The following is a 24,897-nucleotide window of genomic DNA, read 5'->3' as shown; positions in this document are numbered from 1 at the left end:
ATTAGTTAACCTATGCTTCCCTTCCTTGCTTTGAAATTAATTTTCAAAGCAGTGCCAAGTATACATGGCCTGTTCACCAGCAAGGAGTGCTTTGGCAAACTGATCTAGCTCAAAAGGAGTGTCTGCCATCATGTAGAATTGATAATGTCCCTTCTGAAAGTACCATTTTCTAAATCTGCTAGGACTGCTAATGGCATTACTGCATAGGCTGACGCTGTATCACTAATACTTCAAACAAGCCTCCTTTCAGAGGCATCATTACCAGAAGTGATGTAGAGCATTGTGCCTTTAGCACTGGGCACATAGGCATAAACATAAGGATGGCCATACCGGATCAGACCAAAGGTCCGTCTTGCCCAGTATCCTGTCTGCCGACAGTGGCCAATACCAGATGCCCCAGAGGGAGGGATCACAAAAGGTAATCCTCACATGATCCCTCCCTTGTCACCCACCTCCAGACAAACAAGGCCAGGGACACCATTTCTATCCATCCTAGCCATTGTCTAAATTACACGGTGGATTGATGCTGTAGCGACCAATCCACCGGCTGTCGATTTATCGCATCTTCTGTAGATGCCAACCTTACTACACTCAAGATGCTGTGGTGGGTATGTTGGTTTCAGCTACACTACTTGGGTAGCTGAGGTTCATTGTAGTGTAGACGAAGCTTGTGTGGGTTAGACACCTCAATTCTTTTACCAAATTACAGAGCATATAAACCCAATTCTCCTCTTTGAAAACCTTTGTTGCTTTCTTTCTGTTTCAACTTTGTAACATTTAATGTTCAGATAAAACAAGAAGCATTCTGCAGTAGTTTCTACTTATTTGCATACACTTATTTTTTCCCCGTTGAAACTAATGAAACTGTTTCTTTCTATAATATATATGGGAGGGGTGGGCAATAACTTTAGCTGGGGGGCCACTTCAGAAATTTTTGAAGTGGCTCCGGGCTGCCCCAGAAGGGGTGGGGCCCCAGGCAAGAAGGGAAGGGCCAGGACACTTGCGTGCTTCTCCACCTACAGACCCTGATTGGTCTGGAGATGGGAGAGTGCATGAAGTCTTGGCCCCTGCCCCCATCAGAGAGAACTGCCAGCTGTTCTGAATGGCTGGCCGTTCCCTCTAGGCATCTGCGCCTTTGGCGGCAGGAGAAGATTTTTCGCACTCCCCCGCCCCCAGGTCAAACAGAGCCCGGGAACGGGGGAAGCACAGGAAGTCTCTCGCTCCTTGTCCCCACCGTGCAAGGGGGCACTGCACTTAGAGTCAATCGCCAGCTGAGCAGCAGCTGGCATTTGACTCTAAGCACCACGTGCCCCTGGCAGGGCGGGAAGAGATTTTGCCCTGCCCCCAGACCCTGATTGGCTTGGGGGACAAGAAATGTGCATGAAGTCTCTCACTCCCTGCCCCCACCCTGCAAAGGGTGTGCGGTGCTTAGAGTTAACTCTGGTGGTTGACTGTAAGCGTTGCATGCTGCTGGCAGGGGGAGGAGACTTCATGTGCTCCCCTGTCACCAGTCCCTGTTTAGTTTGGTTGATGGGAGAGTGGCAGGGCATCCGCAGGCTGGATAAATCCATGTGACAGGCTGAATCTGGCTTTTGGAGGCCCATTTGCCCACCCTTGATATATGGGTAGGTCTACACAGCAGCGTTATTTCAGAATAACTGATTTTGTTTCAAAATAACACATCTACACAGAAAATCGTTCTTTTGAAATAATGTTGAGATAAAAGACTTCTTATTCCAACTCCTGTAAGCCTCATTTTATGAGGAGTAAGGGAAATTGAAGGAAGAGTGTTCTTCCTTCTATTTCCTGCTGTGTAGACAGCGCCAAAAGCTGAATTAAGCTGTTTTGACTTCAGCTACACAACTGATGTAGCTGAAGTTGTGTATCTTAATTTGACTTTTGCCCTGCTGTGTAAATGTACTCTATGTGGGGAAAGAGCATGTTAAAGAGCTTTTTCATTCAGTTAATTGAGAGAAGGAGAACCAATGAAACGTCAAATAGCTATCAATGCAATTTATTTGTAATATTGACTTTTATATACCTGGGACAGACAGATAATTCAGTATATGCAGTTGGTGCATTGAGGGAAAATGTCAGTCACTTTATCTAATATTTAAACTATGTGAGCCAGATTCAGTGCTTGTATTCATCTATTGACCTCAATGGAGTCATGTCTGCTTGAATTTGACCTAAAGTCTGTAAACAATTTCAGCATTTTACTAGACCAACTTTATAGTGGCTGTGTATTAAAAACATGTTTAAATAGTTTATATAGTAACTGAACGATAATATGCCAACATTTAAACAAACAAAATGCTTTGAGTATTTGAAATAAACTAACTGTTCTAGCATTGGTTAGAAATTTCTAGAACTGCATTAAAATATTAACGTTTTTTAAAAGTTCCATAAAATTATTTTCACGCCAAGTTCACAGTTGGATAGAAGATTTCAACTGGATTGGGAAGAATGTTCCAAAAAGAAATAACTTTAATGTAAAGGAAGTTAGAATCTCTGTTTAGAGGTTCGCATGCCACCCATTGTAGAGAAAAGTGCATTGTCAGTTTGGAAATTATCAATTTTTGTTATAGTCCTTTTAAATCTAGTGTTTCCATTTATTTCAAATGAAGTGAAAGTCATGTCTTCTTATACTAGGGTTTAGCTGGACCAGAAGGTAACCCAGGTGCTAAAGGTGTAAGAGTAAGTAATATTTCTAAGCATTATCACATGCATGACTGTATTTTTACACATATAGTATGCAGTAGATTTGAGAGATTTCATTGTATTGTTAGTCGCATGGCCATTAGATCACTCTGTCTATTGCAGAATTAGTTAATGACAAGTTGTATTTCACTAAAAAGTTGAGGATATTTTTTCTTGCCTACATGCAGTATAGAATAATCTCGTCTTTCTGCTCTTCCTTCACTTGGAACATATACAGACATGAAAAGAAAGAAAAAAGAACCTTGGGAGTGTGTGTGTAGTGGGGGAGGCGCATGGAGGGGAGGAGGCTGTTTCCTGCCTGGAGCGTTATTTCTGCAATAGAAACTGTCAGGAGTGAAGGCAGATCTAGCATTTGTAATCTACTAGTGTGACAGCAGTTGATGGGAGGAAGCAATCTTGTCACACAAAAAATGTGTGTCACCTTCTGCTAGCCCCTAAAATATTTCAGTTGTTATCTTTTTCAACCTAAATGATGGATACAAATCTGAGCGCCTTAAAAATTTAAGCTTTGCTTGGATCATTCCAGTGAGTACAGTTTCAAGGAGAAAAGTGAAAAAGTTTCCTTTTTCACATATACACATATATGTAAAAACCCTTAGACTTTATTTCTTTCAAAGTCACTGCCCTCAACAGACCATCAGACTTGGATCACGTGAATACAATACTAACTGTAAAGTGTAACCTGAGATTTGTAATTGCTTTCCTCTATAAAGTTCTCAAGCTTCTGTTTTCACCCTCGCCCATCCTTGTCCTTATGCAGAATTCCATTATTGGATAGGTTCCTGTGAAGTATACTACGTATCTTATGATGCTGTCAAGCTTCTGTTAGAACTTCTCCATCGTGTTGCTGAGTCTGTGTACTTGTATCTTTTATTGCAGATATTTAAAGCCATCATATGCAACAGCTTTATGAAATGTCACTAAGATTTGCTCTTCTTAAGTCCAGTTTCATTTATATGATAGAAGAGATGATTCTTTTGTGCTTGTGGGGATCTTCTGTCCCACATGGCCCTCAACCCTCAGACATTTTTTTCTCTTGCCCCAAAGTTCTCCATAAACTTTTATCCAATTCCTTTTCCATTTATACAAGAGAAAGGTGATCCCAAATTTTCCCATTAAATTGCCTGCCAATCTCTTATTACTTTGTGCCAATAGGTATGACTGTTCCATGATTGTTAGTATGAATCATTTTGGAGCAGTCTCAGAATGTCATGTTTCAAAGGGTGTCTTCTATACAGGCAGTCCCCGGGTTACATACAAGATAGGGACTGTAGGTTTGTTCTTAAGTTGAATCTGTATGTAAGTCGGAACTGGCGTCCAGATTCAGCCGCTGCTGAAACTGATCAGTTTCAACAGCGGCTGAATCTGGACGCCAGTTCTGACTTACATACAGATTCAACTTAAGAACCCCAGGCATCCCCAAGTCAGCTGCTGCTGAAACTGATCAGCGGCTGATTTCAGGAAGCCCGGGGCAGGGGCTTCCTGTAGTCAGCCACTGGTCAGTTTCAGCAGCGGCTGACTTGGGGACGCCTGGGGCAGAGCAGCTGGGGTGCTGCTGGGTTGGTCCAGTAGCGCCGCCGCTCCTCGGCGCTACTGGACCAACCCAGCAGCACCCAAGCTGCTCTGCCCCAGGCGTCCTGATTCAGCCGCTGCTGAAACTGACCAGCAGTGGCTGAATCAGGACGCCTGGGGCAGAGCAGCTGGGGTGCTGCCGGGTTGGTCCAGTAGCGCCCAGAGCAGCGCTACGGGACCAACCGGCAGCGCCCCAGCTGCTGTACCGCAGGCATCCGGAGCAAAGCCGCGGAGCACGGGGGCAGCGGGACAGCCCAGACGCGCTGTGGCTGTCCTGCTGCCCTCGGGCTCTGTGGCTTTGCTCTGCTTTGCTCCCCGTCCCCCTGGTCTGCAGACCAGGGGGACGGGGAGCAAAGCGGCGGAACACGCGGGCAGCGGCTTTGCTCTGCTTTGCTCCCCAACCCCCTGGTCTGCAGACCAGGGGGACGGGGAGCAAAGCGGCGGAACACGTGGGCAGCGGATAGCCCAGACGCGTCTGGGCTGTCAGCTGCCCGCGTGCTCCGCGGCTTTGCTCTGCTTTGCTCCCCGTCCCCCTGGTCTGCCCCCAGGGGGACGGGGAGCAAAGCAGAGCAAAGCCGCGGAGCACGCGGGCAGCAGACAGCCCAGACGCGTCTGGGCTGTCCGCTGCCCGTGTGTTCCGCCGCTTTGCTTCCTCTCCCTGGTCTGCTTGAGACCAGGGAGAGGGAGGGCCCCATTCGTAACTGCGGATCCGACATAAGTCGGATCCGCGTAACTCGGAGACTGCCTGTATGTTATTCTCTGTCAGATATTGCCTACAATGTTGACCCAGAGACATGTTTTTTTGCCATTGTCCCATTCAGTTATGTCAATATAATTTGAGTTCTTAAGGCTAGAACACACTCCTAGGATAGGTCTGAAGATTGCTTATTTAAGGGTTTTGTGACAATGCAGGGAAAGAAAGCTGCATTTTTCCCTAATGTGTACCTAAAAGGGATGGGGTAAGAAATTTCATTACATTCAGAGGATTGTGAAGATAGATGTAAAAACTGATATAGATTATTTATATCAGTAAATGAGATGCTGCACCTGTCTTTGTGCATTCTTTTTCAGAACCTCTATGTGTAGAATCACTCCATTGTACTTTTTCATGCCAATTTGCACTTGAATTTGTATACGTGTCTATCACAAATGTACAACTGTGAAAATGTGAAAGTGAGCTTTGGAAGCAATATATAATGGACTATAGCACATAAAACATTGAAGATTTGAGAAGAGGTTTAAACTTCTCAGATCATGGTGGTAGTTTTCATCTCTGAAGAGCTAGGAATTTAAATAGTTGGTACATTTAGGGGTGGATTTTTAAGTGTAATTTAAAAAAAAAATACATTTCCCAGGATAGCTCCCTGTATATTGCACTTATTTTCCTCCTTAGTATAATCCTCCTTTTATAGGTTTCACATTTATGAAAATGGGCTGATCAGTTAGATAAATGTGACTTCCTTCAAGTCAACTTAGTTTTCTGAATTGCACATATCCAATTCAACAGTGGAGTAATCACTAATAACATTCTCTTTGTCTATTATTAAAAAGCTGGACATGTGTTTTACTCAACAGAGAATTATTGCATGAGAAGCATTGCCTACTCTTTATAATTTTTCATTCTATATAATATTATGAATTTCTTGTGTAACTCAGTTTGTTGTGGGGCTTCTGCTGTTCTCCGCTATATTGATGAAAAATAGAATTGCTTCCTGAATCAGTCAGGGTACGTCTACACTGCATCCCTAGTTCGGACTAGGGATGCAAATGGAGACGACCGAAGTAGTTAATGAAGCGGGGATTTAAATATCCCAGGCTTCATTAGCATGATCTCGCCTGTGCGCTAGTTCGAATCACAGTTGATTCAAACCAGGAAGTGCGCGCCGGGACGCGTTAGGGCTTTAGTCCGAACTAAAGCGTCCCGGCGCACACTTCCTGGTTCAAAGTGTTATTTTCATATGAGAATTTCTTCAGTTTAACGTTTCCACTTTCTTAATTTTTTTATTCATTTAATTGGAAGTTAATTGGATATTTTGAGAACAAAACACGGGGATGTGGCCTCTCTGTTAACCAGTGGTTAGCATGTGTCCTATCGCAATGGTATTTTTGCTTTGCTAAAAATAGCAATGTAGCCACAGTGGCACAAGCAATGGGAGAGAATAACTGCCTCAGATATAATCCCATCTGAGATCCTAGGCACGTACTCCCAATACTTGAGCCATGTCTACACTACACCACTGCAGCTGAATTTCTTTTTGGTGCACAAGCTCAATCAGAGTTAGTGTAGGGTGCATCCTAGAGCCAGAAATTGCAACTTCTAGCTCAGAGATTGATACACCCTCAGATAGCCTTACTCTCTACATGGAAAGAAAGCATGTCATGATGCAGTGACAATTAAGCTGATGCTTTACAGTGTGTGTGTCTCATTGTTTTTTTTTAAAGGGATTACTAATTCTCCCCTTCTATTTAGGCAGGTAGAGAAAAGAAATCTTGGTCATGTTTTAGTGAAAACAATCTAGCTGTGACAAGATAAATTTGCAGAATAATTCCTTTTGTAGTAGAAATCTCACAAACTTAATCACAAAAAATAGACTTAATTCCTCTTTGAATTACATGTGGGGAATATTGTTAATTTGAAATCTTATTTGTAATATTTCTTTGGTTGGAGCATTCTGAGGCTATAGAGTGTCATTTGGGAATTGTTTTGCCTAGTATGGTAATTTGTATGTTACATCTGCATTAGTGGATGATTGTCACTGTCAGTTGGCTTTGGAGGGTGGAATCCAGCTACACTGAAATCACTGGGAGTTTTGCCATTGACTTCACCTGTGAATCTTACCATCTCAAACTGCTATACGTTGATAAATGGAGCATTGTTTTTGAGATGCAACCTTTTAATGAAGAAATGTAAGAATTATTTATCTATTTTAAGGGTTTCATTGGACCTCCAGGGATGGCAGGACAGCCAGGAGCTGAAGGAGAAAGAGTAGGTTTAGTGAAACATTTAATATTTACACATTTATAAATATATATCCATAACTGTGATCTTGAACTAAAGCTTACTACTGTTGATATGAAAAAAGTTTTCCATTGACTTTAATGACAGCCAGAGCAGCCCTTCTCAACATTCTAAAACATATTAATTTAATTCAGCTCATATACCTGGAGAGATGAGATCACATTTTTTATTTCTCCTTTGCATTCTCTCTGCTCATTTATAAGAAGAAATGGATACGGTATCTGGTTTGTTTTGGGTTTTTGGTTTTGGTTTTTTGCAGTGGTTGATTTTAGATTGCATGTGCATACCAATAATATGTAATTTAAATTACTGTTGAAAAATATATATTCTGTAGCTTCTCTTTTCTTTTCCATTTTTTTCAGGGCATTCCAGGACTGCAAGGAAAAAGGGGCCTTAAGGGGAGACTGGTAAGGTTTCTAAAATGGGTTACTACTTTTGCTGCTAATTTAAATGGATAATGTAATTAAGCATGTATTTTTAAGTAGCTGAAAATGTTGGTATTGTTTTGTTCATAAATAATTTTGTTATTGTTTGAAGCACATAACCTTGCAGTACTGAAAAATGACAACCTGTTAAGTAAATTTATTAATGCTACTAATACATTAAATTAAGAATTCTTAATCTGATGGCCAGTTCAGTCATTAGAACTACCAACGGGTCAAAAGGTACAGAAAAAAGCAGAGACTTTAAAAAATGTATGTTAATGCAACATAGATTTTTGATTCCAGATTTAATGTAGAAACCTGAGTCAGGTGTTGGCCTGAATACAAGTCCAATGCAGTGTCTAATAATTTCAGATATTTGTGGAAAAAATAGTAGGAAGCAACTGTTGGCAAGTTAAAACTATTCCCTACTTAATACAAGGGTATTTTTGCATTTGAGAACAGATGTAAATCTATTAGGCATATACCTTCCTAAGGTTTACAGTATTTCTGATAGATTAAAAAGCTGTTGCATGATCTCTTATGTGCCAAGTTCTTTGTTTTCTGCCACATGGTTGTACTTTAAGACTTTTGCTGTCTGGAAGTAAAATGTTCAGAGGGAGATATGCATAGCTCCCGTTGATGTACTTTTTTTATTTGCTGCATGGTTATTCAAAAATCATGTAAAATATGGCCCAGTTTCTAATAGGCCTGAATTTTGAGATAATCAGTGTATATAAAAAAAAGTACTAAAAGACACTCCTGAAAGCCCTAAAATAGAAGATCTTATTTAAGTTTTAATGCTACAGACTAATGTGTCAATCAAAAAAGGTGAAATTTAGTAAAATAATCAGCTAACAGGATAGCATGTTCAGTTTTTTTTTTTGTCTACCTCAATGCTACTCATTTCTCATTGGAATCACATACTACTTTATGCATCCCAAAATTGTACACTAGCAGATCCATGCTGTCAGTACCTCACAATAAGTGCATTTAGCCAGGAGAAGAGTGTAAGCTTTTCTGAGAAGAATGGGCATCCAGGTAAAAAAGCAGATGGATCATTTTTTTTAAAGAATGAAGTGATACTGATGGGGCATTCTGAAAAGCTGTCTGGAACTATAATTTTGTCTTCAACTGAAGGAACCTGACCTCTGGTTCTCAAGATAGCATGATATCTTTACTTACTGGGCTGCTCCTTGCTACATAAGTAGCAGAAGTGATAAGAAATTTGTTTCCTGTCTACAGCTAGTCACAGATTGCGCCTATGCCAGTTTAGTGAGGACTGTTAACCACAGAAATCCATGTTTAAATAGTTTAACATATGGTAGTCCACTGTATAAGTAACAGAGGTCAATGAAAGCACATTGGCCTAGTATTCTGCACATACCATTGGCTTTTCACTTAATGCCTCATCTATTCCTTGATACTGAAATCAGTTCCAAGACCTTAGTCCTTATCTTTAAAGTACTTGTTGGGCAAAGGTTTAGTTCTCATACCACCCAAGCCTTCAAAGCACTTCAGTAGGTGCTTAGATCTTGGTACTTTCCCCAAATCCAGCCCAGTGGTCTCAGGGTTACTTTCTTATAAGGTAGGAGCAGGATGCCCCTCTCACCAAAGAAATCGTGGCTGTGGAATTACCAGTGTCCAAGAGATGAGCCCAGCCTTTCAGTTCCAGGTGAAATGCAAGATTCATCTTTGTGCAAACCTTCCATCAGTAATAATGAGGGGAAAGAATGGCCAGCCTAGTACCATTGCTTTTGGAAGAAGGCAAATCCCAGAGATTTTGGAAAGCAGCATAAAATCTGAGAGGTGGAAATTAGTGTCTTCTACTGAATAGATATGATAGTTCTTACCATTTTTAATATAGCTCTCAATGCCACAATGATGGATGCTTTCAATTGCTGGTAGATAATTGTGCTTGCCATTATTTCATCTACTGTCTAGATGGCATTTAATATGCTATAGCAAACATCAGGCTGGGCTCATCTCTTGGACACTGAAAAACATCTCTTTGGATTCAAAATGCTACCAGTTAGCAGATTAGTTGAATGGCTATTAGTATTTGTAATATCTACCAAATCCATGGTCCATTTTGATCAATTCACAGTCATAGGATTTTAAAAATAATAAATTTAATTATTTCTGCAATTTAAATCTGAAATGTAATAGTGTTGTATTTGAAGAGGTCCTGACCCAAAACGAAGCTTTGGGAAGGGATCACAAGGTTATTGTAGGAGGTGCTGCATTAATGCTACCCTTAATTCATGCTGGAGAGTGATGGCTGCTAGCCAGAGCTCAACACAGAGGGCACAGCCACCGCCAGCAGTAGAGCAGATGTAAGGATGGCATGGTATGGTATTGCCAACCTTACTTCTTTGCTGCTGCCTGCAGAACTGGGCTCTCAGTCAGTTGCTGTCACTCTCCAGCCACCCAACACTGAAGGCAACAATGCAGAAATAGGGTAGTAATACCATGACTCCCCCTAAAATAACCTTGTGTCGTGCCTGCAACTTGCTTTTGGGTCAGGCCCCCAGTTTGAGAAAAACTAATCTCCCTTATGAAATCTGTATAGTATAGGGTAAAAACACACAAAAGACTAGATTTCATGGTCCGTGACAAATTTTTCATACCTGTGATTTTGACAGGGCCCTAGTAATGTCTTTGGCAAATTTTAAACAGAAGAAAATATTACATTGATTGAATTCCTTATAATAAAGATTAGAGTGTCTGAAATTGCCTGAATTTCAAATTAGTTGGATCTACAGTATGTTTTAAAGAAAACATATTCTGTATTCTGTGTCCCATTTCCACATTAAGTATGTAATATGTAATATGCATGTAATATGAAATTACTTTTATACAATACTACCTTGTTATATATGCTGCACAGTATTTCTCATGCACTATTTTGAGCACATTTATGGGGGAATATATAATATAGGATTAGTTACAATTAATACTCAACTGACAAAGAAGGTCTTATAAACTATATGAGCAACATGCTAGTTCAGTTCCCTGTAACTGTGTGAAAACTCTGCAGAATTGATTTATATTAAAAATATGAATGTTCTTGTTTCCTAGGATGTGTTATGGCAATATACAGGCAGTCCCCGGGTTACGTACAAGATAGGGACTGTAGGTTTGTTCTTAAGTTGAATCTGTATGTAAGTTGGAACTAGCGTCCAGATTCAGTCGCTGCTGAAACTGTCCGCCAGTTCTGACTTACATACAGATTCAACTTAAGAACCGCAAGTCAGCTGCTGCTGAAACTGATCAGCAGCTGATTCCAGAAAACCCGGGGCAGAGCAACTGTGCCTCGGGCTTCCTGTAGTCAGGGCTGGTCAGTTTCAGCAACGGCTGACTTGGGGACGTCTGGGGCAGAGCAGCTGGGGTGCTGCTGGGTTGCTCCAGTAGCACCGCTCCTCAGCGCTACTGGACCAACCCAGCAGCACCCCAGCTGCTCTGCCCCAGGAGTCCTGATTCAGCCGCTGCTGAAACTGACCAGCAGCGGCTGAATCAGGACGCCTGGGGCAGAGCAGCTGGGGTGCTGCCGGGTTGGTCCAGTAGTGCCCAGAGCGGCGCTGCGGGACCAACCGGCAGCGCCCCAGCTGCTCTGCCCCAGGGTCCACAACAAAAGCCTGGTCTGCTGGGGAGGGGGGGCACACTAGCTGCGCCCCCCCCCCCAGCAGACCAGGGACACAGGGAGCAAAGCGGCAGCGGGGGGGGTGCCTCGCCTCTGAGGTTTTGCTCTGGCGCGGGACCGCTTTGCTCCCGGTGCCCCTGGTTTGCTGGAGACGGTCCCCAGCAGACCAGGGGCACCGGGAGCAAATCCGCAGCCGCGGCGGGGTCCCCGCGCTTCTGAGGCTTTGCCAGAGCAAAGCCTCAGAAGCGCGGGACCCCGCCGCGGCTGCGGGTTTGCTCGCGGTGCCCCTGGTCTGCTGGGGACGGTCTCCAGCAGACCAGGGACACCGCGAGCAAACCCGCCGGGGCTGCGGCTTTGCTCCCGATGCCCCTGGTCTGCTGGAGACGGTCCCCAGCATACCAGGGGCACCGGGAGCAGCTTTTCTCGCCCCGGAGGTCGAGGTGACTGACCGCTGCCTGTGAGCTCCGGGGCAGGAAAGCCCCGTTCGTAAGTGCGGATCCGACATAAGTCGGATCCGCGTAAGTCGGTGACTGCCTGTAGTAGATTATATTATTAATGTAATAAAACATTTGCTACACAGTAGTATTAGTGCATTTTCAGTTGTAGATTATTTTAACTCTTTCCCTAGATAGGAAATGCTTTTTTCTTTTTGTTAGTGCCCAAATTGTTCTTCTCTCATCAGTTATAAAACTCAAGATCATGACAGTGGAAATATCATGATCAGGGATCCAACAGACTCACCAGGCCCCTGGGCAAGGTGGGGAGGGGTTACCCCATGCTTCTGGAAGGGGCGGGGCCTCAGGTGGAAGGGGCAGAGCAGGGGAGCCAGCCCTCAGCACCACCCAAAGAACACCACACTGGTGCCCCCCCACTCCCTAGCCATGCATGGAACATGCCATGTGGGGTTGTGGCAGGAATTTTAAAAGAGCCCAGGGCTCTGACCACTGCCACTCCTGCAGTAGCAACAGCGTGAGGAGGGAGCCGTGGGCCCTTTTGAATCACCGGAGCCCAGGGCAATTGTCCCCTTTGTTCTCCTCTGCTTCTCCCCATCAACGGGCCTGGCTATGGTTAATCTACTTCCTTGTTGTTTTCTTTTTTCTGTGTATAAATCACTATCTGCAGTCTGAATCTGAGACCTAGTAATTGGGAAAATTGCCTTATTACTTTCTGCATTTCACTTTTGATTTAACTATTAATTTTTATTTAAAAAGTTGTGCCTTCATATGTGGCATCTGGAGTTTAACATCAATTGGGACAAACACCCAGACAAGAACAAGCTATTTTTCTTAAAAGAACAGTAAATTAGCCTTTTTACTGTGTCTTCTCAGAAAGTAACCTTGAATGAGCAAAACATATTTTTAATACTATAGCACCATGTAAAATCCCCATTTTGCACATGTGAAATGTTACCAAAGTCTGTTCCATTTAATTGTTAGCACTATGAATATCTGCTAAATTAACAGCGACATAAAGAATAAATGCTACAGTCTATTTGTAATATGAAAATCTCATACTTTAAAATTAAAATTATAGATTATCATTTGTGAGCATCATGATCAGGAAGTGAATAACATTTTCACAGTGTGATTGACAGGCTGGATAGATGGAAATGGTCTAAATTATTTTTGCTGAAAACTGAGTTTCAAGGGGTTGAACACCTGGTTACTTGAGCAGAATTTTCTGGGAAATTAACACTCATTGCTTATTTGCAACAAAACACAAAAATCAAGCAAACAAACAAAAAGAACATAAGAACATATGAACGGCCATACTGGGTCAGACTAAAGATCCACCTAGCCCAGTATCCTGTCTGCCGACAGTGGCCAGCACCAGGTGCCCCAGAGAGGGTGGACTGAAGACAATGATCAAGCGATTTGTCTCCTGTCATCCCTCTCCAGCCTCTGACAAACAGAGCCAGGGACACCATTTCTATCCCCTGCCTAATAGCCTTTTATGGACCTAACCTCCATGAAATTATCTAGCTTCTCTTTAAACTCTGTTATAGTCCTAGCCTTCACAGCCTCCTCTGGCAAGGAGTTCACGCGCTGTGTGAAGAAGAACTTTATTTTATTAGTTTTAAAACTGCTACCCATTAACTTCATTTGGTGTCCTCTAGTTCTTCTATTATGGGAACTAATAAATAACTTTTCTTTATTTGCCCTCTCCACACCACTCATTATTTTATATACCTCTATCATATCCCCCCTCAGTCTCCTCTTTTCTAAACTGAAAAGTTCCAGTTGCTTTAACCTCTCTTCATATAGGACCCATTCCAAACCCCTAATCATTTTAGTTGCCCTTTTCTGAACCCTTTCCAAGGCCAAAATATCTTTTTTGAGGTGAGGAGACCACATCTGTACACAGTATTCGAGATGTGGGCGTACCATAGTTTTATACAGGGGCAGTAAGATATTCTGGGTCTTATTTTCTATCCCTTTCTTAATAATTCCTAGCATCCTATTTGCTTTTTTGACCGCCGCTGCACACTGTGTGGAAGTTTTCAGAGAACTATCCACGATAACTCCATGATCTCTTTCCTGATTTGTCATAGCCAATTAACCCCCATCATACTGTATGTATAGTTGGGGTTATTTTTCCCAATGTGCATTACTTTACACTTATCCACATTAAATTTCATTTGCCATTTTGTTGTCCAATCACTCAGTTTGGTGAGATCTTTTCGGAGTCCCTCACAGTCTGCTTTGGTCTTGACTATACTAAACTGTTTGGTATCATCCACTAACTTTACCACCTCACTGCTTACCCCTTTCTCCAGATCATTTATGAATAAGTTGAACAGGATTGGTCCCAGGACTGACCCTTGGGGGACACCACTAGTTACCCCTCTCCATTCTGAAAATTTACCATTTATTCCTACCCTTTGTTTCCTGTTTTTTAACCAGTTCTCAATCCATGAAAGGACCTTCCCTTTTAGCCCATGGCAATGTAATTTACACAAGAGCTTTTAGTGAGAGACCTTGTCAAAGGCTTTCTGAAAATCAAAGTATATTGTATCTACTGGATCCCCCTTGTCTGCATGTTTGTTAACCCCTTCAAAGAACTCTAAGGGTATGTCTACACTACCACCCTAGTTCGAACTAGGGTGGTTAATGTAGTCATACGAACTTGCTAATGAAGCCCGGTATTTGAATTTCCTGGGCTTCATTTGCATGTTGCCGGGCGCCGCCATTTTTAAATGTCCGCTAGTACGGACTCCGTGCCCACGGCTACACGCAGCACGAACTAGATAGTTCGGATTAGGCTTCCTATTCCGAACTATCTGTGCGCCTCGTTCCACAGAAGCCTAATCCGAACTATCTAGTTCGTGCCGCGCGTAGCTGCGGGCACGGAGTCCGAACTAGCGGGGATTTAAAAATGGCGGCGCCTGGCAACATGCAAATGAATCCCGGCAATTGAAATCCCAGGCTTCATTTGCAAGTTCGTATGACTACATTAACCACCCTAGTTTGATAGGAGTGGTGACATCAGTGTGGTAACAACTATAATGTCCTCGTGACTTCACTTGTAGTAAATGTAGCTTGGTCAGTTGAGCATGTCTGCATTTTGTTGTGAAAACCCACATTTCTCTAATTAGAAATCCAAAGGGATTTAAATGGTGTCTGAGTGATGTGGGTACATTTACACAGTTGTGTGAAGGAATGTACCAACCCACACTGGACCAGCAAGGGTTAACCAGAGCTACCTGGCCAAGAAAGCCCTGACCCCACAGCCCTGCTGGGCATGCTCCAGTTGGAGCATGGTGTGACGTAGTGGGGGTACCTGGCTGGTTTCTATGCTGCTGGCTCTGGGGTAACCCCCACTGCTGCCGTGGGTACCAGGACCCAGCAAAACAGGATGAGTCACTATGCAAACCAGTATGGCCAGACACCCCCCATGGAGAGGAACAAAGGAAGGTGGAATGCTGCCCTGGCTGGGGGGCAGGGCTGGAAGAGAGTTAGTTAGTTGCTGTCTGAGAGCATGGAGGAGACAGCCTAGGGAAAGGGGCTGGAGTTTAGGGGCCCGGTCTCCCCCATCTCAAGGGGGCCTGAGGCATCCTAGCCCAGCTCTGTGACCAGATTACATCTGTGCTGTACTGTATCCTGGAGAGGCAATAAACTTCCTCTATTCCACCGGCTGGTGCAGTCTGTTTGTGCCATTTCGGGGTGCAGGAGACGGGGGACCCCCAACGCGCCGTCACACATGGTATAAAGGCCAGTGGAGCAGCTCAGTCAGGGCTGACCGCTGTGGAGGGGCTGCCAGAGCTCTGGAGGAAGTGCTGCAGACAAACCGAACCGCGGAGGCCAGTCAGTGGGGAACAGCAGGAGAAGTCCCCAGTCTGGAGGGGAGGAGAGAAGAAGCCAAGTGCCATGAGTCTAGTAGGAAGCAGCCAAGGGCGGGGAGTTGAAACCATGAGAACTCATGTTTCAGGTGGATTCCCTGTTGAGCTAGTGATGGGACTTGCTCACCACTGACAGGACCCTGGGCTGGGACATGCTGGAGAGGCTATGCCCGGGTCCCTGTTATCCCAGTTCCATTAACCCCAATACAGGGGAGCTACAGCTGTGATTACTGATTCTGGCTGCTAGGCCTTATTGCCTTGAAAACAGGGAGTGTAGATACTGACTTGGCCACTAGGCATTACTGCCCTGAAAGTAGGGGGGTACTGCTACTAACTCTGACTGCTAGGCCTCACTGCCCTAAGGGAAGGGGGTGATTACTGATACTGGCTGCTAGGCCTCATTGCCCTGAAAACAGGGTGTGTTGATTACAGACAAAAACCAGCAGACCTCACTGCCCTGAAAGAAGGGAGTGGGAACAGACACTGGCTGCTAGGCCTTATTGCCCTGCAAACAGGGTGTGTTGATATTGACTGTGGCTGTGAGGCCTTATTGCCTGGGGAACAGTTAGGGTATGTCTAGACTACAGGCTTTTGTCGACAGAAGTTTTGTCGACAGATACTGTCGACAAAACTTCTGTCGACAAAGAGCGTCTAGACTACATTCAGTTCTGTCGACAAAGCAAGCTGCTTTGTCGACATGGCAGTGTAGACGCAAAGGACAGTTTAGATGCGATAACGCCTTCTGTCAACAGAACTCTGTCGGCAAAAGGCGTTATTCCTCGTAAAATGAAGTTTGCCAGCGTCGACAAAACTGCTGAGTTCCGTTATGTCGACAGAACTCAGCGGTAGTGTAGACGCAGGTTTAGTTTTGTCGACAAAAGTCCACTTTTGTCAACAAAACCTGTAGTCTAGACACACCCTTAGTGTTGATTATTGACTCTGGCCACTAGGCATCACTGCCTTTCAAGAAGGGGTGTTTTCTGCTAGGTCGGACTACCTCGGTGGAGATGGAGTATAGTGATTGGCCCTGAGCCCAAGGGACTGAGCCACACATGGAGTGGAGCACTCTTTGGAAAGTCTTTGAGGTCTACGGCCCTGCCCCTGAGGGGGCTGGGCATACCCACCCCATGACAAGTTGTTAGAATATGCAAAGTTCCACAGAGCATGGAGGATGTTTCAGAATTGATCTGGAGAACATTTGACCAATTAAACTTTCAGGTGTAGTCACAGACAGTAATTCATCAGGACTAAAACTCCTTGGGTGAAATCCTAGCCCCACTTACAACACTGGCAAAGCTCTCATTGACTTCAGTAGAGCTAGGAGTTAGGCTAGCATAACTCCATGAAGTGTGAGCTGACTTGTGGTTTATGTTAAATAACCACATACTATGCGACAGCTTATTCAATTTTACCCACCTTTCTCCTTTTTGTAACTGATATTTTTATTTCTATTAAAATGCAACACTCATTCATTGTAATGATTGCAATTCAAAAGTCAGTATGTGAATTAGAATGATTAACTCAAATTCATTCACATTCTCATTAAAATATGAAGAATTATGAGCCTATTAACTTGCTGCAAGATAATATATAGACTGCTAATGGTTTATTCATAGAGGAATAGGAGTGGGACATATTGACTGAAACAAAATAAGGCATGAAAGAAAAGAACAAGACAAAATATAAGTAAATAAGACCAAAGCAGACAATATAAGACAAAACAATATGAGTTGGAACAATTCAATAGTTCAGTGGTTGTGGAAGAGAGAAGAGTTCGGCAGATTAAATCTCATGTGTCCAGCACTCTCTGGTCTCGCAAAATCCATGGTCTGGCATGATATTAGTTAGCCGAATGTCCACTTATCATGGGTTTGGCCAAGTTTCCTGTGGTCCCATAACTGTTTATTTACAGCCATCAATCCTGGCTCTCGGTGTTGTGTGCTGTTACTTAATTCTGTTTTAGCCCTAAATGTCTTCTAAGCAGTGGAAATGTTTCTGCTAAACAATATTGACCTCCCAAGGTTTGGCAGATTCTCTGGTCAGTTCTTGAAGGTGCCAGACTAGAGAGGCTCAGTTTAACTGTATAAGATGCTTCTCTCTTATACAGTTAAACTCCAGTTCTTATGGCATTAAGGTTAAAGGCTGGTTGTTTTGATTAAAAAAATATAGCTGAGGAATTCTAAAACTATTTTGCGTTAGAAGATAAACTTCCCACCTTTCCACTGCAGCAGTTAAGGTGCCTTTTCCTGACCCACAGTCCATGTTTAGCCTCTGGTAGGCATTCCTCTCCCCTCTCCCAGCTTTTAACTGAAGGTATTCAGCTCTGCTACTTCACGAGCTAGACAACCTAATGAAAGAAGTTGAAAGGGCTAAACTAATAGTCTTTGTGCCCCAAGGCATGTTTGAGCATAGCCCCCTAAAGGTGAAAGGTTAGTAACTTAACCCACTCTTGCCGTTATACAGAGAGGAAAATATTGAAAATGTCTGAGAGCAGAAGAGGTAATGTTTATAGAATAACTACATGCAGGATGAAACTGTTCCCTCAAGGCTATGGGAATGGAAGTGTGGATCCAGTTAATGAGAATTGTGAATTCTAACATGCACACTCACAAATGTTTGTAAACCTCAGTGGTAAATACTCACAAAATTTGTTATAAGTCATGGCTTATCCTGTGGCTCAACCGAGGGTGAAACATAACCAGGAACAAATGTTTATCTCTGAGAATAAACTTTTGTGGAATCGCTGCACTAGAGTTTACAGTTGTGTTAGCTCAAATAATTCAAGTTAACTAAATCATGTAGCTGAAGTTGCAGTATGAACAAAGCAAACCCTATGAGAATGCATTAAGAAGGTTACGGAGGGATCAGAGTGATTGTGGATGGACAGCTAGTAAGTGCAAAAATGGTGTTAATCCATTGGCCGAAACACCTGTGAGTGTAAATATAGCAAACTGTGCAGTCTAAAATACTATGCTAGCGACTATGAACTAGGGACTGTAAAATTTCAGTTAATTGGCTAATCGAATAGTCTATACAATTTGTCTCGACTATTCGATTACTTGGTAAGATTGCCTCCATCTTTGAGGCTGTTGCTGTTGCCACACTTCAAAGGCAAAAGCACTGTAAGGAGCACAGGGCCAGTGGGAGACTCAAGCAGTCCCCTGATGGCCCTGGGCTCCCCGCGGCATTTCAAAGTGGCAGCGCTGCATGGAGCCCGGGGTTAGCTGGGAGAGTCCCCATCTGACTCTGGACTCCATGTGGTGCTACTGTGTTGAAATGGGCTGTATGTGGCATTTCAAAGCAGCAGCACCATGGGGAACCTGGGGTCTGGCCTTGGGCTCCATATGGCGCTGCTGCTTTAAAGCACCCCATCCTCTTGCCCACCCCCTTTCTGCCTCTTGCTGATAGAGTCAGTAAGGGAGGGGAAAGCGACTAGCATGTTGACTAGTTGCTCAGATCCCTACCATGAATTGTCCTTTCAAATGTGCCCTACCTCTAGGACACCTTGGCAAATGTAGGGCAAAATTGCATTATAATTTTATAACTGTATCACATGTTCACATGTCCAGAATCATTCCTGGCTATTTTACTGCACTGGTGCTTGCAAAGGTGTTTTGCTTCCATACTAGCTATATTTAGGAGGATTTTTCCTAGATTTATTAGCTTGCACTTTTTCATGCAGAATCCCTCCCAATTTAGCATCCATCATCTGCAATGTTTATTGGCATGTAGTTTTACTGCCTCTTCTAGAGTATTAGGAAACATGTTAAAACGGACTGGTCCTAGCAATATTGTGCACCGTTCTCCATTACACACCTACCCTCCAACTTTATATATTGGCATTGATCACTACTTACATCAATAAAAATGACAAATCTTCCTTCCTTCCTAGAGGCAACCTCTGGGGAAGTAAAATAGGATCCAAAAGACCATAGGAGAGTGCAGGAAAGATCATGGTTCCAGGAAGGCAGAACTACAAGTCCTGCAGCCCCAGGCAACAAATGCTAATTTGGGCTCAAAACTGAAATTGTACTCGACCAGTCAGATTCCATGTGTATCCTTGTGGATGCAGAACATCCCGACCTAACCCTCAAGTCAGCACTCTCCTAAGATGAATGAGTAAATTCAAACCTCATTTGGTGCTGTTGTTTCAGATTCTAGCTGTAAACTGAACAAGGCAAGCATTCATTAGTTTACATTGACAAGGATAAATCTAAACACAGAATGGTTAGAAAATAAAAGCTTATTTTTGTACAGCAGTGAGTCCCTCATATTGCTCATAGATTTTAATGCACATTTGTCATATTGAGTCTTCATCCATAGATTTTTTTTGAAAAAGTCTTAAGTAAATATGGGAAATGTGGGAAACGTGGGAAATGTGATCTTGTAGTCCAGGCATAGAACTGGGTATCAGAAGACTCCAAACAAACATTCCAATGGGCACTGCATAGCACCGAACTCATAAGGCGCATATTATTGCAACTCAAAATGTCATCCAAAAAACCTTCTCACATCCTTCTTGGATAGAGTTTTGGAGTAAGACAATGAAGTGTGTTTTGAATTCAGCAGCTGAAATTATTTATCTTTCTCCCTTCTTGTTTGTATCAACTTGCTTTCTAGTACCTTTGGGCAATTTGAGCTGGGGGTTTGAAAGGAACCTATGGGAATTAGGTGTCAAAATCTCATAGAAATTCAATTGGGATTGTGCACCTGACTCTTGTAAGCATCTTTCAGAACCTCCCAGCTTTGGGTGATAAAGGGATAATAAAGGGCAAGTCAGTTGTTCTTCCCAAATTTCTTACAAGTGTGATTTGAAGCATAATATTTGGTGTGAGGCCTGCTTATAACATTGTTACCTCTTCTCAGGGTTTTCAAGGTGACTTTGGGAACAGAGGGCCCCCTGGTGCAGATGGGAATCCTGTAAGTGTCAAACAGAGTGTGTGATTTTGTAATTTACAATATGAGGGTATTAAAATGTGTCAAAAAACAAACCAACCTCAGAGTTTTTACATTGAAAAGAAGGAAAGATTCAATGAAGTCCAGCAGTGATTTGTTCTTAATTTTATGTGGAAGATATTCAGACAGAGAGAGAAATCCGGAAAGCTGCTGAATGTAGCCAGCTCCCATTAGGAGATCCCAGTGCTCAGCACCTTTCAGAATCAAACCTTTGTCTGTTTAAGGCTAACTAGAGAAATTTGTATTCTTGCTAAAATTCTTGGAGACTGGGGCCCTGAGGCATGACTTTGCATCAATACGATTAAACTACAGTTCCAAGGTCTCATAAAACGAGTTGTTTTATAAATTGGTTTTAGTATGTTCATGTATTTACCAACTTTAACCTAAGAACTATTACTGAATACGTTTCTGAATTTCAGTAACTCAGCATTGGTAGGGCAGCAGCTCCTTCTCTGGCAACCCCTTTTCAGAATAAGTCTCAGATAGGTGGCTGTGTTAATCTGTAGCTGCAAAACCAATGAGAAGTCCCGTGGCCCCGTAGGTCTGGTCTACACTAAAGGAGAAAGTTGACTTAAGATACACAACTCCAGCTATGTTAATTACGTCGCTAGAGTCGACATATCTTAAATCGTGGTTTTGTGGCTCCCACACAGCAGGAGCAGGACTACTGGCACTGACAGGGAAAACCTCTCAGTTGGAATTACAATACACTTCCAATAATCCGGCATCTTTGGGACCCAGGGGGTGCCGGATTATCAGATATGCCGGACTATTGGAAGGGGGGGCTATTAGGGGTCTGGGATTGGGGGGGGGATGCCACCCTAGACCCCTCATAGCCCCCCCCTTCCGATAGTCCGCTCTGCCCCAGGCGTCTCTGATTCAGCCGCTGCTGTAACTGACCAGCAGCGGCTGAATCGGAGATGCCTGGGGCAGAGCAGCTGGAGTGCTGCCGGGTTGGTCCCAGGTGTCTCCAAGTCAGCTGCTGCTGAAACAGATCAGGGTCTGATTCCAGGAAGTCCGGAGCAGAGCAGCTCTGCCTCGGGCTTCCTGTAGTCAGCCGCTGGTCAGTTTCAGCAGCAGCTGAATCGGGGACAGCTGGGGTGCTGCCCAGTTGATCCCGCAGCCCGAGGGGCAGCACTAGGGGACCTACCCAGCAGCGCCCCAGCTGCTCTGCCTCCGGCTTCCCGATTCAGCCGCTGGTCAGTTTTAGCAGCAGCTGAATAGGGGAAGCAGGGGGCAGAGTAGCTCCAATGGTCCGGCTGCCCAGAGCACTTCCGGGTTCCTGATGGTGCTGGACCATCAGGAGTGCCGGACCATCAGATGCCGGGCCATCGGAGTTTTACTGTAGTAGGTCTTCAGTAGACCCACTAATTCGAACCCCAGAAGATCGACTGCATCAGTGTCAATCTTCCAGGTAGTGTAGATGTGGCCTTAGAGACTAGGTTTCTTAGGAAATAAGCTTTCATGGGAAAACCCCACTTCATCCGATCAACTGGAGTGGAAGGTACAGAAGAAGCAGTATATATAAAGAAAGAAAGTTGCTTGTGTTGATGAAGCTAATCAAGTCAGGGTGGAAGTGGGTCGTTCACAGCATTTGGTGTGGAGATTTTATAGAAGGATGGCTACTTTCAAATTCATTACTGAATGTCTAGGGAGGTTAAAGTGTTTCCCTACAGGTTTATCTGTGTTACCATTCCTGAGGGGGAATTGAAAAGAGCGTCTCACAGTCTCTCCCTTCTATCTCTTATCTCCACAGTACTCCCAGTCAGTATGCAGTAGCTCCTGCTCCACATCATGAGCACTAGAGTACACTCAGGAAAAATATCTTTTAAAACAGCAGTGGTTCTGTAGTACCTTAGAGCAGATTGGCCTGTCAAACAAAATAACAGATCACCACTAGTCATCAACTAGAGCCCCCAGTATAAACCCCTCCAGCGCATCATTAACAATCTACAATCTAGCTGGAAAACTATCCCTCACTCTCTCAGGCCTTGGGGGTCAGGCCAATCCTGACCTACATACAATCCCCTAAAATGACAAATCTGTTAGGGTATGTCTACACTACCACCCTAGTTTGAACTAGGGTGGTTAATGTAGGCAACCGAAGTTGCAAATGAAGCCCGGGATTTGAATTTCCCGGGCTTCATTTGCATCTTGCCGGGCGCCGCCATTTTTAAATCTCCACTAGTTCGGACTCCGTGCCCGCGGCTACAGGCGGCACGGAGTAGGTAGTTCGGATTAAGCTTCCTATTCCGAACTACCGGTACACCTCGTTCCACGAGGAGTAATGGTAGTTCGGAATAGGAAGCCTAATCCGAACTACCTACTCCGTGCCGCGTGTAGCCGCGGGCACGGAGTCCGAACTAGCGGGGATTTAAAAATGGCAGCGCCCGGCAACATGCAAATGAAGCCCGGGAAATTCAAATCCCGGGCTTCATTTGCAACTTCGGTTGCCTACATTAACCACCCCAGTTCAAACTAGGGTGGTAGTGTAGACATACCCTTTGTCTTTAAGGTGCCATGGGACTCCTCATTGGTTTTGCAGATACACACTAATATGGCTACCTCTCTGAGACTTTTCTCTCTTCTTAGTTGATTCTGGCTGTAGCCTCCTGGCTGTGGATTCTTGGAGGAGCCTCCCACCCCAAGATGGAGAGCTAGGGTACTGGTCCCTGCGCAATCCTTCTTATGGTCCATGACACAGTGAACAGGGAGATAGAATGGCCAGGTTGCAGCTGTTCTCAGATGATGGATGCTACCTTAGTGCAGATGGGCAGTTAGAGCAGCTGCTCCTAGGCACTAAGCCTGGGTGGGGGCCAGAAACAGGGTGAAGAGCCAGGGAACTGTTAAAAAAAATCTGAGGATGAGGACAACTCTGCTGCACCAACTGGAAACTTTTTAAAGTTTCGCTGGTGCTTTTATTGCCCAGTGACCCCAGATTTTGACATGCAGTAAATGTTTTTGGCATTTCTGATCTCAGGAATGAAGCTTACCAAGGTGTTAAGTAATGTAATATCTTTCACTTCTGTGACACTTTTCAGCTTGAAAGAACCCAAAGGGCTTTATTACTGTAACCAAGTGCTGTACAAATTATACACAAAAGTCAGTTAGGTCTGCCTCCTCCCCGCTCCAAAGCAGATGCGTTCTTTCCACCAGAACTAAAGGGGAAGAACAACGCTTTAATAGAGGCAAACTCAGAAAGTCCAGGTCCTAAATTACAGACTTAAACATTACAAAGAATTGCATTTTAGCACTGCACATTTGAAAATGAGTTCCTTCTAATTTGCTAAGACAGCTGATATGAGAGCCTCCTCAAATAGCCCGCAAAAAACTCACCCTCCAGGGCTGGTTCAGGCAAAGTACCAAACCTGCAGCTTCAGGGGGCTGGAGATCAGGTTGCAAACCTAATAAGATATTTACTGAGTGTACTCAAACGCTCATGATGTGGAGCAGGAGCTACTGCATACTGACGGGGAGTTCTGTTGTAATAAGAACTAGGGCTCCATGGGGGACTCAGGAAATCTCCCCATTAGCTCTGGCTCCTTTCGTTTAACAGGAACCATCCCTGTTTTCCTACTTCCCTCCTTAGCCTCTAATCATGTGTATGTTACGTTCCCAATCCACACTCCACTGCAGACTAGAACCCTCCCAGCTAGTACTGCAGGGAAGTCTGGAGCTGGTGGATGGGTGGCTGAAAGAGAAGAAGGAAGTTCTGTTTTGAATCTTGTGGTCACACAGATGTAGAGCCTGAACAGTAACTTCACAATAGGACCAGGTTTGCTTTCATACCCATCACCTCAATCATTAGGATGTGGAGGGAAGCATTGTGTCCCTTATATTATTTTCATCAACCAGATGGCCATATGGTAATTAAGCTGCATAGAGAGGCTGAGCCTAGAAGGAGGCAGATCTGGGTGACTAAAGGGAGAGAATTACCCTTTTCACGTAATGATTGCTGTCTTTGAGGCTGCAGCCTCTGAGTTTAATTTGGACAAGAAAGAGCCAGTAGTGTGTTAAAATTACTAAAAACAATTTTGAAGTAATTTATTTTCTGAAACTTATTGAATATTCTCCGCTTGTGAAATAAGGAACAGTTGTAATGAACTGTCTGTTCACTTCAGATGTTCACTAAAATTTGAATCTGTTTTAAAGATACATAAACCTTTAAGGCTGTGTCCAGACTCAAGGGTTTTTTCGAAAAAAGTAGCCTTTTTTCGAAAAAACT

General features: G+C 43.8%; 1 protein-coding gene across 4 annotated transcripts in view; it reads left to right on the top strand.

Annotated features, from left to right (window-relative positions):
* COL24A1 (collagen type XXIV alpha 1 chain) overlaps positions 1-24,897 on the top strand; it is a 251,636-nt gene that overhangs the window by 82,171 nt on the left and 144,568 nt on the right. For all 4 annotated transcript variants that reach the window (XR_012905946.1, XM_075936387.1, XM_025183174.2 and 1 more), the window contains exons 10-13: positions 2,653-2,697; positions 7,226-7,279; positions 7,675-7,719; positions 20,583-20,636. Coding sequence is in view for 3 of the 4 variants with exons in the window: in XM_075936387.1 (XP_075792502.1) it covers positions 2,653-2,697; positions 7,226-7,279; positions 7,675-7,719; positions 20,583-20,636 (198 nt within the window). In the remaining variant the exon portion in view is untranslated. The remainder of the gene's footprint in view (positions 1-2,652; positions 2,698-7,225; positions 7,280-7,674; positions 7,720-20,582; positions 20,637-24,897) is intronic.

This window comes from Pelodiscus sinensis, chromosome 9 (assembly GCF_049634645.1).
Source record: "Pelodiscus sinensis isolate JC-2024 chromosome 9, ASM4963464v1, whole genome shotgun sequence".
Lineage (NCBI taxonomy): Eukaryota > Metazoa > Chordata > Testudines > Trionychidae > Pelodiscus > Pelodiscus sinensis.
Note: the sequence above shows the minus strand (reverse complement) of the source record. Positions and strands in the feature narration are given on the sequence as shown.